Source organism: Gracilinanus agilis, chromosome 2 (assembly GCF_016433145.1).
Source record: "Gracilinanus agilis isolate LMUSP501 chromosome 2, AgileGrace, whole genome shotgun sequence".
Taxonomy (NCBI): Eukaryota; Metazoa; Chordata; class Mammalia; order Didelphimorphia; family Didelphidae; genus Gracilinanus; species Gracilinanus agilis.
The window spans coordinates 626,771,336-626,786,717 of NC_058131.1; the positions used below are offsets into that span (position 1 = coordinate 626,771,336).

A 15,382-nucleotide genomic window follows, 5' to 3' on the forward strand; every position below is an offset into this window, starting at 1 on the left:
TTGTTTTTCCAACGAGATATTTCACATTTTCTTCTATTTTTTTTTCATTCTTTTGACTTTGTTTTTTTGATGTCTCATAAGAGTCATTACATTCCACCTACCCAGCTCCAATTTTTAAGGTTTGATTTTGTTGAGTAGTCTTTTGTTCCTTCTTTTCCCTTTGGCCAATTCTACTTTGTAAGGAGTTCTTTTCCTTAGTGAATTTTTGTACCTCTTTTTCCAAAGGACCAATTCTGTCTTTTAAGAAGTTTTTCTCTCCAGTGCATTTTTATAGATCTTTTTCCTTTTGACCAATCCTACTTTAAAAAAAATGTTTTTAATAATTCAAAGATTTAATTTTCCCAATTATATGTAATAATACATTTTAGCTTATGTTTCCCAAAATTATAAGATCCAAGCCATCCTCTCAGAGATGGTAAGCAATTTGATCTGGTCCATACATGTATTATCATGCAAAGCATACTCCCATACTGGTCATTGTTGTAAGAGCACACAAAAACAAAACCCCAAAATAAAATCATAAATACACTGATATGAAAGATAGTATACTTTGAGCTGCATCCATTTGACTCCCAACAGTTCTTTCTCTGGAGGTGGATAGCATTTCTCATTATAAGTTCTTAAGAATTGTCGCAGATCATTGCATTGATGAGAGTAGCCAGATTTTCACAGTTGATATATATATATATATATATATATATATATATATATTATTGTTATTGTTACTGTGTACAATGTCCTCTTGGTTCTGCTTATTTTGCTCTGCATCAATTCATGAAGATCTTTCCAGTTTTTTCTGAAATTATCCTGCTTATCATTTCTTATGGTTCAATAGTATTCCATTACCAACTGAACACAATTTGTTCAGCCATTCCCCAGTTGATTGGACATCAACCTAAATTTCCAATTTTGCTACCAAAAAAGAGCTACTATAAATAATTTTGTAGGGGTAGGTCCTTTCCCCTTTTTTAATAATTTCTTTGGGATATGGAACCAGTAGTAATATTACAATATTAAAGGGTATGCTTTGGGCATAATTTTAAAATGCTTCCAGAATGGTTGGATCATTTCACAACTCCACCCAAAATTTATTAATGTCCCAATTTTGTCACATTCCCTCCAAAATTTATCACTTTCCTTTAAAGTCATTTGGCCGATCTGATAGGTGATTATTGATAGCTTTCATTTCTTCATCTGAAAATTGCTTGTTCATATCCTTTGACCATTTTTCAATTGGGGAACAACTTGTCTCTTTAGATCTGAGAAATTAGACCTTTATCAGAGAAATGTGTTATAAAATTTTTCCCCAATTTGTTGTTTCCCTTCTAATCTTGGTTACATTGGTTTTGCTTATACAAAAGCTTTTTAATTTAATCTAGTCAAAATAATTAATTTTACATGTCATGATGCTCTTTATCTCCTTTTGATCATAAATTCTTCCCTTCTCCAAAGATATGCCAGGTGTGTACTATTCTGTTTCTCTAATATATTTATGGTATCACTCTGTATCTAAATCCAATAATGCTTTTTTTTTTTTTTAAAACCCTTACCTTCTTCTTAGACAGAAGAGCAGTAAAGGGGGTTAAGTGACTTGCCCAAGATCACAGATCTAGGAAGTGTCTGAGGCCAGATTTGAACTGCCTGTCTCTACGCTTGGCTCTCAATTCACTTAGCCACCCAGCTGCCTTCCAATTCTGTTTTTTAAGGAGTTCTCTTCATTGGATTTTTCTGCCTCTTTTACCAATTGGCCTATTGTTTTTTTAAGGTATTAATTTCTTCAGTATATTTTTGTGACTCTGTTACTAAACTGTTGACTTTTTTTTTCATTTTCCTATATCACTCTCATTTCTTTGCATTTTTCTTCTACCTCTCCTATTTGATTTTTAAAAATCGTTTTTGAGCTCCTCCTTTTGGGCTTGAGAGCACTTATTAATATTTTTTCTTGGAACCTTTGGATGCAGCAGTATTGATTTTGTTGTTCTCTGAGTTTGAATCTACTTTGTCAACAAAATAACTTTCTGTGTTTTTTTTTTTTTGTTTCCTCATTTTCTTTTCTTTTAGTTTAAAAAAACTGTTAAAATTGATCTCTGCAACTATGGTAAAAGAGGCACTATTCTAAGCTTCAGGTTCTTTGTGTAGCTGCCTCAGAGCTATCACTGGGGATTTGTAAGTTTTCAGTTATTCCAAGGTGGTATGATGGAAGGAGAAGTGTGTTTAATACTCCCTGGCCCTTTGCTCTGGTCTCTGATTATATGGTGTAACCCTAATTGCTCTTTTACCCCTTGGAACTATGGCCATGGGTCCCTTGCTCCCCTGTGGCTGCAAGTGTTGGGATATGCTGATGCTCTTCCTCACCTTGAGACTACTCCCCAGGGGTGTAACTTGGCTCTGTGAATGGGCAGTGTGATGAGTCTTGCACCCAGAGCTAACAAAGAAACCCCAGTAATCTCCTTCTCAGAAGTTGTCTGATCCTCCTTTCCATCAATGAATAAGAGTTCTGGAAGCCTTGGCTGTTGTTTCAATGCCACCAAGGCCTTTGGCCTCAATAGGGCCTGCCCTAGCGCACTAGATCCCTTGTGCCAGTCTTCTAAGTTCTTTTGGGCTAAAAAAATTATTTCACCATGTCTTTTTGTGGGTTATGGTGCTTGAGATTTTGTTTTGAGGTGTTATAGCATTGCTTCTTGGACGGTAATTTGGTAGAAATTAGATGGGTCCTGTACCTTTTCCGCCATCTTGGCTTTGCCCCCAAATATGATCTTTAAGAGGATATACATAATGTTCATGAATTAGGGTTGCTTTTCTATGTAGTTTCAACTTTTTAATCATGTTTTCAAGTTGTTTAAGCTTTTTTTTTTACCTCTCATTAGATTAATCAGATTAATTTTTGTCATGTTTAAAAAACCCTACAAATACTGCAAGTTATCCATGATTTCATCACTGTGGACATTTCCCTACCAAATGAAGATGCCAACACTTTGACACATTCTAAACACTTTAATGAATTACCATGGCCAAAAAGATGTGTCACTTAGCAGCAACTAGGTGGCTTAGTGGACAGAGATCCAGGCCTAGAGATAGGAGGTCCTAGGTTCAAATCTGGCCTCAGACACAAGTCAATTAATCTCCAGGACCTATCCCTTGTGGCTCTTCTCCCTTGGAATCAATATACAGTATTAATTCTAAGACAGTAAGGGTTGTTTAAAAAAAAAGATGTCACCTGATGGACAACCCTCTCTGGTGATGAGGTCATCTCAGCTTAACTTGGCTTTCATATGAAAGCCGTATGTGTTAATTTTATATAATGTGTCATCTTACCTCTACTCAAATGTTTTTCAAGTGAGTAAGACCTTTCCGTTCTTGGGCCACCTGCTCTCTAAGAGTTTTGTCCTCATACCCTAAATTAATTTGCGTGTAATTTTCATTACATTGGAAACTTGACAGAATGGAGAGAGGGTTGACCTTCAAATAAGTAAGACTAGGGTTCAAGCCCTTCTCGTGAAAGAACTAATCATATGACTTGGGGCAAGCTGCCCTCTCAGTGCTCTGATCAATTCAGTTATGTTAGATATTATAGATAAGCTACCAGCATGCAGAATTGTTTTTATACTGGAACTTCTCTAGACCACTGAAAGACGTCCGTCCGTCCCCCCCCCCCCCCCCCCAGTTCTACTTTTTTTTATCTGGCTGTAGATTAATGTTTTTGTTTTTGTTTTTGTTTTTGTTTTTTGTTGAAGAGGGACCTTGCATTTATTATTAAGTGCTTAATGAATTGAATTATATTGTACTTCCCTGGGTCATATTCTTCAAGAATACAATGGTTGACTCCTTGCCATAGATAGGCCTCAGAAAATGATTTTAAAAGTTGTCCACTACTATATTTTCACATTCTGTATTTCATTGTATATTTGTAGACCTTAATTTTAGAAGTGGGGTTCAGAAAATTTTCATAAGTAAAATATTCTTAACTTATCCAAATACATTTTTCAGAAAACAAATATATAGTCATTGATTTCTATCCTAATTTTGCATTGGGCTAATTGTACTAGTTTAAATTAAAATAAAATTTTTGTGTGAACCTTGACGTTTATCAGTATTCTTCATTATAAGGTTTGCTTATTTCTTCTCCCTATAGAAGTATATTGCTACTGGAGAATTGGGGAAAGCTACTGATACACTGGATTCAACAGGGAAAATTACAGAAGAAAAACCTTACGGTAGGAAGTAAGCTTTGTATTTTACCTACAAAGTTAAAATATGAATTTCTTTGGTTGTAATAAGTAGAAGAGAAAGGAAGGCTACATTGAACTCTTTCTAAATTTAAATCTTAATCTTAAAAAGTGATTTCAGTTTTCTGAACAATTTATATAAACCAAAGAAGTTCAAAATTAGTGGATTAGGGGGGCAGCGGGGTGGCAGTAGATTGAGAGTTAGGCCTAGAAACAGGAGGTCCTCTGTTCAAATCTGACCTCAGACACTTCCTAGCTATGTGACCCTGGATAAGTCATTTAACTCCCATTGCTTAGCCCTTACTGCTCTTCTGCTTTAGAATCAACAGGTAGTATAGACCAGTGGTTCCCAAACTTTTTTGGCCTACTGCTCCCTTTCCAGAAAAAATGTTACTTAGCCCCCTGGAAATTAATTTTTAAAAAATTTTAATAGCAATTAATAGGAAAGATAAATGCACCTGTGGCCATCACTGCCCTCCTGGATCGCTGCAGCACCCACCAGGGGGCGGTAGTGCCCACTTTAGGAATCACTGGTATAGAAGGTAAGGTTTTTTTTTTTTTTTTTTAGTTAAAATTAGTGAATTATATTCTGTTTGACCCTTACCTTTTGTCCTGGAATCAATATTGTATATTGGTTGCAAGGCAGAAGAGTGGTAATGGCTAGGCAGTGGGGGTTAAGTGACTTGCCCGGGGTCACACAGCTAGGAAGTGTCTGAGGCCAACTTTGATGTTTGCTACATTTTAGATTGCTGGTTTCTTTAAAAAGAGATATATTTTTATCTCCTTCAGTGCTTAGAAGCTTAGTGCCTAGTATTTAATAATCCAATGAAGTAATGTACATAAAAATGTTTGTAAACCTTGTATTATATAAATTTCAGTGATTGTTAATAAAATATTGGTCTTAATGTTTTAATGAATGAACAAATGAATTGGATTATGTTCATTAACATTTTTCATTGTAATTGCTTTATTTGAAGGAAATGACTGAGGGAAACCATTTTCTAATTACTCCCCTAGTTTTCTTTTTTCCTTCATTCCAACTTTCTGCCAAAACCCTTTTGTAGTTGTAATTTTGAATTATTTTTTCATTTTTTTACATGCCTTACAATCTCTGTTTTACAGACTACTTTGTACTACTTACATAAGCATGCCTATTAGTCTTAGTTTATAGGGTCACTATTTTAAAACTAATTCTTGTTTTTGGAACATGTAAACATATGGCAGAAAAAGAATAATTTCTCTTGGAAGTAAAACAGAACTAATTGGGGCCCATCTTAATTTATCTACCATTCCTTTTTTTCACTACTCCAAAAAAAAGATAGATAAATGAAATGGTCTCCTAGCAACCTTCACAGTGCTCATTCTATTTATAACAACGGTAGGTTTATACAGTAAGTTCACCCCCATTATCCTGTCACAAAGTGTGAATTATTTGTAGGGTTTCTGGTTTTTTTTAACTCTTGCCTGTGGTTGATATTTTTCCACTTGATTCAGTTGCAGGAGAGTAAATGCTTGTCTGGTTTTCCCTGTGCTCTTGTGTTGAGTTACCCTATTGTCTTGACAGGAGAGAGTTTAGGTACTGTTGGAACTCATTTACCTTCCTAGCTATTAGAACTTCAGTTCTTTTTGCTTGTACCTTGAGTGTCAGTCAGACATTTTAAAATGCACTGTTGTCTTCTTAGCTTTTCTTTTAAAGCAAAACTTTTGAATTACATTAAAATTTGAGGCTTTAAAAAATTATTTTTACACACATTTTGAAAAGATGATAAAAGTTCCAATTAATTGAAATCCAATCAGAATTTTTTCATGTAAGAGGGATGAATGATAAGTAAATGTGCTCATCTCAAGAATTTATTAAAAAGAAAATTAATTTATGCTCTGCCCTATGATTCAGCCCAGTCCTGCATTTGCATCTGTAGTATTGTAAAGAGAATCGATATGCAGATGTTATTAATATTCTAAAGTGCTATGTTCATCACTATGCTTTAGGCAATAATATCAGTGATACTTATTTGAAAATTTTCGCAAGGGTTCAGAGAAAAAGTGTTTTGGAAATGTTCACTTGATATAACTAAGTTACTAATAGTAATAATTATGATCTGATGTTACAATGGAGATAAAATTTCTTCATGGAATAAATCTTCTTGTATGCCTAGAGATCTGTTAAAGGAGAATTGGTAACAAAAGAAAAACACTTGAAGAACATAGAATAAAGCCTACTAAGTAAAAGTGTATTCTGAATGAAACTTAACTTTTTAAAAACATTTTTATTTAAAATATTTTTCCACGGTTACATGATTCATGATCCCACCCCCACCCCACCATCTCCATTCTCTCTTCCCTTCTCCCAAAGCCGACAAGCAGTTCCACTGAGTTATACATGTATCATTGTTATTCATATTTGCAGTAGAGCGATTCTTTAACATCAAGACCCTAATCACATCCCTATCCACTATGTGATTGATCGATCATGTATTTTTCTAATGCATTTCTGGTTCCACAGTTCTTTCTCTGGATGTGGATGGTTTGAAACTTACCTTTTAATGATGATGATATGAAACTTTTTTTTTTTTTTTTTTGACATTGAGTCTCCCTATCTTGCCTAGGCTAGAAAGTACAGTGGCCACTTATGGGCCCCAATCCAGGTAGAGATCAGTACGGAAGATTTAACCTGTTTTATTTTTCTAGTATGGGTTGGTTTGCCCATCCTTAAGGAAACTTGATAGCTCTTACTCTCAGGGGCTCACCATATTGGTTCTAGACTTAATGTAGACACTTAATTGGTTTTAGCTCTATTGCAGCCCAGAACTCCCAAATTCAAGTGATCTACCATCCTTGATATCCCTCAGTAGTAAGGAGTATAGATGTAGAACTCTCGTGAAGCACTTGAGTATCACCAAAGTACTTGGTCTTATTTAGTATATCCCATGCTTCACATCTTTTCTGTTCCTATTTAAATTCAATAGACTTTAGCTACCTATTCCTATGTAGTTTGCAAGGATTGAGGTCCATCTATTGCTATGTTAATATTAAAAGTTTGAGCATGGAATGCCCTATTTTTCTTTTTTTAAAGCTTTTATCTGTCTATGGGACTCATGATATGGGAAAGGCTTGTATAAACCTTGTATAGGTATTAATCATAGCACTTTTGTTTGCTATTTGCCATGTAAGACCTGTTGTAACAAATTTATACTAGAATAAAAATAATTAAGATATAATTCCCAAAAAAGTAGGAAAGGAGAGTAGTGAGAGTATTGTGAGCATGGAATACTGCTAACTGTGCTCACAAATTATATAACCTTTCTGTAATTTAAATTAATAATCACTATTTGGAAACTAGTTCAAAATCCTTAGAGCTCAACAGCTATTAAATCAACAAAATTAATAAAAGTAACCATTGAGTTAAAGTTTATATTTAATTTTTGAAGTTCTTTAGTTACAGAAATATAATTTACATACTATTTTATTTGAAAAAATGTCAGACCCAAAAAGAACTGAAAACAAATATGTTCTTGTTTCTCCATCAGATAAATTTGTTTTAAGTCAATTTGGAGATGATGAGGTAAAAGTCAGGAAAGGGGAAGAACAAAGTCAGTTACTTATTTGTTTAAGCAAAACTAAACCTAGGAATACAAAATTTATGTTCTTTTAGTTGTTTTCTGGATCTGGCAGGTGATAATAGGGTAAGGTAGAGGCTAATCCCCAATAAAATGTTAAAATAGTAGGCCCTTAACAGTTTTCGATGCTATAGTATTTGATATACTTTGCAGTGTGTTTATCCTTTCTGTTTTACAAGATGTTGATCATTGCCATTGCAGGATAGACTGCAGGATTTTTTTTTTTTCATATCTTCTAAAACATTAGTAAAGATTGACTAAATACTTAGAACAGTGTTGGCGAAAGTTTTCGTATTCATGTGCCCAAACTGCAACATCAAACTGTCTGTGAGCCCCCTGCATTACTCCAGAGAGTGGAGAGAGGAAGCCCGTGCTTTGGGCAGCTGGGCAGAGGATTGGGGCATGCAGAAAATGTCCTTGAGGGCTGGGAAGAGAAAGAATGGAGCAGCTCCCTCAGTGCCAGATCTGGCACACATGCCCACACCTTGCCAGTGCTGACTTAGAAGGTTTTGGCACTTTTTTTTTTCATGGAAACTAGAATGAAAGAAATCTTTGCTTTAAAAAAAAAAAAAGAACATATATTGTACCATTTTCTTTCTATTTCTCACAACATGATTTATTTTACTATTTCATGTTTCTAGAAATAAGATATTGGTGAGTAAAGTATATATTATACTGCAGCTTTAAAAAATAAAATGAGTACATTTTTAGAACTGCATCAGTATAATGAAAATGGCATGTGTTTCTTTGGTCATGTTTTGGTGTCAATATTTGCTTTCTTTCACATTTGGCAGATCAGATAAAGCAAGAAGATATTGAAGGTATTCTCCAGAAATTCACAGGAAATATAATGCAAGTACCCCCTCTGTAAGTTAATATTAAATAATAGTAAACTTTTAATGCTTTCTACAATAAAAATCACATTAGTTCCTTTTATTCTGTAATATATTATCAGCAAGGCATCTATTAAACATGACAGTGAATGATCAGATGCATATGATATTTAGTCAGGATGCTTTGAACATTCTGATAATCTCTAAGATACCCTATCATGCCATAAAAAACATAGGAAGTAGTCTTATCATCCTGGCCTAGTTGTCAACATAGTCTATTATATGAGTGAACATTAAGCTTCAAGATTATACTTACTATTTACTATCACCTAGGCCTCTTTTCTAGCAGGATCTTCAGTGAAGAGCTGCCCTAAAGGTCGCTTAGACTGGTTTAGGGATATATGTCAGAGGCGTCTGAGAGTCTGATGATCATTAGAGTGACTGAATAACAGATTATGGACTCTGCTTTCAAAGTCTAGCACACTTTGCATTTCTCCATATTTCTAAAACAAAAAATACCAGGGATGTGTCACCTAGGAGACAAAGATGTTTCCTTATTTGTTAAATATAGTGTCTTGAGTACATGGCATAAGATTGAATGGATAATGATTACTTATGTTGATTGACATTTCTGCTTGAATGTACTACCCATTGTATTGGCTACTTTTCGAAAGGACAACTCAAGTAACAGTAACTTAGTCTTTTATTTCATTTTAAAATTTAAAATTTAAAATTAAAAAAAAAGTTATAAAAATATGTTTGTATTATAAAATAAAAATGTAGCCAAACAGGGTTTAGTTCTGAAATAAACACTAATTAAATTAGTTTCCCTTATTTAAAAGGAAAGAAAACCTGCTCTACTATCAGTTTGAGTTGACAAATAATAAAAGTTGGCTGAAATATATGACTTTAAAAAATTAAATTAATTTAAAAAATATTACGTTTACAGGCAGTAATAATGTTAATTGTACTTTGGACCCTAATAATTACATATTTATTTTTGGGATTAACATAAGGCTACTTTTAATATTTTCTTCACAATAGTTAGTTGCTTCAAGGCTTTTCTGTTTTAATTGCAACCTTAACTACACCAAGATTTCTTAAGTGGACCTTTTATTTGTTTTTTAATAGCATTAAATAAGAAATCTTAAACCATGAAAATACTTTTTCACATGAAAATGAAGCAATTTCATTATTTGAGAAAGCATGAATTGTTATCATTATTTTAGTAGAATTTGTCATTGTCCCTGGGAAATCTTACCTAGTTCTTTCACTCTACTCCACCCTGTTCTCCATTATTTCATTTACCAGAATTCTGAAGTTTGGGGCATTGGTTCCAGGGGCCACAGAGGACTGAACTAAATTTACCAGGGAATTGACTGAAGATTAGAAGTGGACCATTGCTCAGTAAATTCCTGAATAAGATATGTTAGCTTAAAAGATTTTTAGGAAATTCTTGTTTATCCCCTGATACCATTTGTGATATGAAAAATATTAGTATATTTTATCAAAAGTGAAATTTAAGTTTGATAAGTAGAATGATTTACTTCAATTAATGCTAGTTTAATACAAGTCTATCAGTTATTTCTATACTACATTAATATCTGATGAGATTTTCCCCCCCACTTTTGTTAGCTATTCTGCTTTAAAGAAAGATGGACAGAGACTTTCAACTTTGATGAAGAAAGGTGAAGTAGTAGAGGCAAAACCTGCCAGACCAGTCACAGTTTATAGCCTCTCCCTTCAAAAATTCCAGCCACCTTTATTTACATTAGGTAAGGGAAGAAGCTTAAAATGCTAATGATTCAATTTTACATGCATTTTATTCATTGTTTGGATTCAATTCAAAGTGATCCATGGAATATAATGAAGAATTATGTGTTTGATTATTAGACAGAATTTTTATTAGGCAGAAATTTTCTAATTTCTTTGCTCTTGATAACATAGTTTAGGAGATAGTCACCATTATGTGACGGCTCATAAATGCTTTTCTAAATAGGCTGTGTTTTTCATTTATAAAATATCAATAAATAAAATTGGTATTATTGGTCGTGATATATCTAATTTTATATCATCAATATTTTTTATTTTATGACTGTCCCCTTTCTGTTGATACCAACTAGTTCTATACTTCTCATTTAGAATTAGTTGGTATGAAATTTATCTTGGGGGAAAGGGGCTTTCTGATTGGTTTTGGAGTCCAAAAATATAGATTTGAATCCTGGCTCTGCCACATCCTTCCTGTGTAAATACGTGGCACTTCTCTTAGCTTTTGCTATCTCATCAGCAAAATAAGTTTGGATCAGTTAACTTAGAACATCCTTTCTTGCTCTAATCTGTAATCCTGTGTAGTTACCAGAATGAAAATAATTTCTTTCTTCATTTATAATTGAATATTCCTGGTAATAAATGGAGAGGAAATGGAAAATAAAATATCTGCTTAGGAACATCAAATTTATATTCAGGTTATTGATTTTATTTAATTCTCTCCTTATTATGCCTTTCTTTGAAAAATAATGTATATAATCTAAGCTTTAAATTTTTTGGGAGAATGGGGAATAATTGTTTATCTTTGCCTGAGAAATTTATGCACATTTCATAGTCTTCCGGCCTACAGAGAGATCAACGTATGAAACTTGAAACCGACTTGATTTTTGAAGAGATAAGGATTTAATCATTCTTAGTTTCTAGACCCTCTTTTATTTTATAGAATCAGTTCACAAGGTGTCTTGGAAAAGATTCTTTAAGAAATAGTCTCCCAATTGGTTTTTGTTTCTAAATTTCATTTTCTTTTCTATTAGCATTATTCTATAACTTATGTGTCTACAAGGGACTATACCTAATAATTCAAAATTATTTTTGTCCTTAAGAATCCCTGATTCTAAACTATTTGAGGAATATATAAGAAACACACAAAAATGACCAATTCTTAAAAAATTATTCCATGGAAATGTAATAGATGTTTGGTTGGAAGAAAAGATATTACCTTTGAAAATAACATATACAAACATGAAAAAAACCTAGATTTTTTTCACCTGCACATGAATTTTAAAGATTTTTGTAGAATAAAAGACATAATAGTTTTGACCACCTATGATTATAAATGTGATATTAGAATTCTATTACCTTTCTTTGGTCTTGAGGATCATTTCTAGTGCTAGGAATAATAAAGGTTACTGTTATATAGAAAGAAATGACCTTTTATGACTTTGAAACACAGTATCATTTTATTATAAAATAAAAATAGTAAAATTACCATGTTTATATTTACTCTCTAAAATAGTGAATATTAAGACTAGGAAAAAAGTAGACTGTAACCTCTTCTATTTGAACTATAGGGACCATTTACAAGAGATGCTTTGTTGATAGATGAAGCTTGTAAGGAAAATTGTGATCTCTGTACTCAGATACTGATTGACTTATTGTCTTCTCTTCAACATATAAGGCTTTTTCAGTGTTAAGGAAAAAAGTTTTGGTATGTGCTTAATTCCCATAGTTTCTCTAATTTATTGATTACTTTATAAATACTTGTTAACAGCTATTGGGCAGTCTCCAAAAGAAATTTTTTAAATGCCCTATCTTTAGATGTACTGTTTTTCAGAACACAATTGTGACCATTTGGGAAAAGATCTTGACCTGCATAGAATCTATAAGTCTGAAAATATTTACATTTTAAAATCCCTGCTTTTCAGCATTGTAAAGCAGAGATATTTAACCTTTTGAAACCTTTTAAATGAATTAGGCTGCAATATTTATTAAAATGCCATGACTTGCTAGTTAATTTAAAATGTGTTCATTGGGTTGCTTCTGTTTGCTTTCCCAGTACTCTGACTTTGCAATCTCTCACACACATATGCTTCAAGATGAATAATTTATCTTGTATCCCATAAATATTTCATCACTTGATTGTTTGCATAGTGCATTTTTACATTTGTTTAGAGGCATCATTTCTATGTAAAGTAGATTTCATGGGGCGTTGGCAATTTACCATGTCACTGTTAACATTCCAGATGTTGAATGCGGAGGAGGTTTTTATATCAGAAGCTTGGTCAGTGACATTGGCAAAGGTAAGGATGGATGAAAAAGAATTACTACTTAGGGAGCTATATTCTTTTTTTCAGCATTCTGTTTTTCGACTTCTCTGAGTACCAGCCCTATGTATTGAATTCCTTTGCTAGCTTCCATTGCATTACTGTTAGGTTTTATGGCCAGCAATTTCTAAACATCAGCAGTGGCAGTGAAATGCTTGCGCTAAGATAAGGAGAGGAAGATAAAAAGCGAACAGTAAATAAGGATTAGAAAAAATAGTACAAACATTTTTTTTTAAATGTGGGAGTACCCCACTACAGCTATGATTCAGAAAAAATATATAATTATCCTTTTAAAATTTTTTTTGGGGGGGGGGGGAGGGTTCCATTTTAAGGAGGTAGAAAATCAAAATCTCCCAGACAAGCTGAAATATATTTCCCCCATGAAATATATTCCACCATGGTGGGGAGACTTTTTCCTATTGAGAAAATGTTATTTATTTTTAATTCCAACTGTCTTTGTTGTCATTTGTTCTTATGGATTATTCCATTTAAAATTTTTATGTTACATATATGTGTGATTTACATCTTTATCTTATATAAAGCAATATAAAATGTAAAATAAAAACTTGTCTTATGGGTTGTTTTATCCCTGTAGAACTTTCTTCCTGTGCCACTGTGCAAGAACTGACCCGAACTAAACAGGGACCATTTACACTAGAGGAGCATGCCCTTCGAGAAGACAAATGGACAATTGATGGAATAGCACAATCCTTAGAGCACTGCATGCCTCTTCTCTCAGTAGAACCTTCTGTTAAAAAATTAAAAACTGAAGATTCTAAAGTACAAGCTGTGAGCTCTGAAGATAAAACAAGTCAGGTTAAGGAAAAAGATGGAGTGATTGGAACATCTTAAGATTGGACTGGGATTGTTATGTTTTCCTAGTTGAATTTATATTCTTTTGTGTGCAAAAATGACAAGCTGCATTGTGAAAAAAAAGAAAGAAAGAATTTTCTCTCTGCATGGAGAAAAAGTCCATAACTTCTTATTTCTACAACATGCTATTCATCTGATACATTGTATTATAAATGGGTTTGTCAGTACTCTGAATTCTTTGCTGTATTCTAAAGGAACTTTTAGAATGTTTTTGTGTTACCATGTTGACAATAAAAATTTTAAATCAAAATTTCAGAAAATTTAATTTTCTAAATTTAGTCACTCATCATTATGCCAGTAAATAAGTTAAAATGTATTTTCTAATCTAATGAAAACAAAATTGGGGTTGTAATTTATTTTGTTCTTTGAAATTGAGTGTATAATTTTATTTATTGAACTACACAGAGAAATGTTACCGATAATCCACTTAGGACAGCATCATGCTGAATTATTATAATACTTATTATTTTAATTTTAATCCTTACCTTCCATCTTAGAATCAATGCAGTGTATTGATTCTAAAGCAGAGAAGCGGTAAGAGGTAGATAATTGGGGTTAAATGACTTGTCCACAGTCACCCAGCTAGGAGGTGTCTGAGGTCAGATTTGGACCCAGGGCCTCTTAATCTATGGGCCTGTCTCTCAATCTGTTGAACTACTTAGCTGCCCCCACTGATTATTTTTTAAACAGAGCTTAAAATGATCCTTTATGTAACTCAGTTGCTTTGTGAACATAACTTTGGGGACTTAATCATTATTAAGAAACATTGTTTAGACCAGACTATATCTACTTTAACAATATATTTGTTAGTTTAAGAATGCGAACCAATTAGTTGCAATGAATATCTATAAATGTATTTAATTACCTACTGCTCCCACTAATTTGGTAAAATTGATAATTTACTCTTTATACTTATTATCTCAGATGATTATTCCATAAAAATAAAGGATAAATTAAGGCTTATGAATGAATTGGTAGATAACAAATGGACCCTTTTGTGTTAATAGTTGGATCAGCAGTGCTATAGGCTTTTGATCTATTCCAATTCATTACCTAATGTAATATACCCTTCATATTTTCCTTTTGTATTGGAAGTGGGGAATAGGGAAGATTAGTCTTTTTTTATTATTTTTTTGCCATGGTATTTGTCTTTCTCAAAACAAAACTTTACCTATGCCATTTTTTTAAACTTCTATCAATCATTGCTTCAGGGTGATACTTAATTGAATGTTTTGATCAAGGTGGCTTCATTAAATTTCCAGGTAGGCTTCTGCTCTAAATGATCAATCTTGATTATTACGCTTTTTTCTTTGGGTTCTACTGCGAGACTTGATTTTCTGTGCCACTCAGGCTACATCATTTAGAAAGTATAGTCACTAACAAATATTCAAGTTTATAGGTGCTAGGCTTCATTTTTTATTTTCTAGAAAAGTATATAATGTACGATTCTGCATATAGTCTCTTGTTATATGTTCTCATAGTTCAAAAGTAAGACCATTAAAAGTTTCTTGAAATAATTTAAGTTGTGCTAGCCTCTAAAACATGTTTAATAATAATTCCACGTTAAAAATAGAGAATATATCTTAATTTTAGTTAATTTTAATTATAGTTATTTGAAACTCTACTATAAAATAGACTTTGTTTTAGTTGACTATATTTAGAGTATATAGAGTATAATGTAAACATATGTGTAATGAGAAGTTTTTTAATTAGTTTTTAAAAGTAAACATTCATTTTTTTCT

The 15,382-nt window shown here is 32.8% G+C and overlaps 1 protein-coding gene across 1 annotated transcript in view; it reads left to right on the top strand.

Moving 5' to 3' along the window:
* Positions 1–13,858, top strand: part of TRUB1 (TruB pseudouridine synthase family member 1) — a 43,594-nt gene extending 29,736 nt beyond the window's left edge. The window contains exons 2-6 of the mRNA XM_044660182.1: positions 4,133–4,214; positions 8,638–8,710; positions 10,312–10,451; positions 12,687–12,743; positions 13,363–13,858. Of these exons, the coding sequence (XP_044516117.1) occupies positions 4,133–4,214; positions 8,638–8,710; positions 10,312–10,451; positions 12,687–12,743; positions 13,363–13,619 (609 nt within the window). The 3' untranslated portion in view covers positions 13,620–13,858. The remainder of the gene's footprint in view (positions 1–4,132; positions 4,215–8,637; positions 8,711–10,311; positions 10,452–12,686; positions 12,744–13,362) is intronic.
* Positions 13,859–15,382: the final 1,524 nt, after the last annotated feature.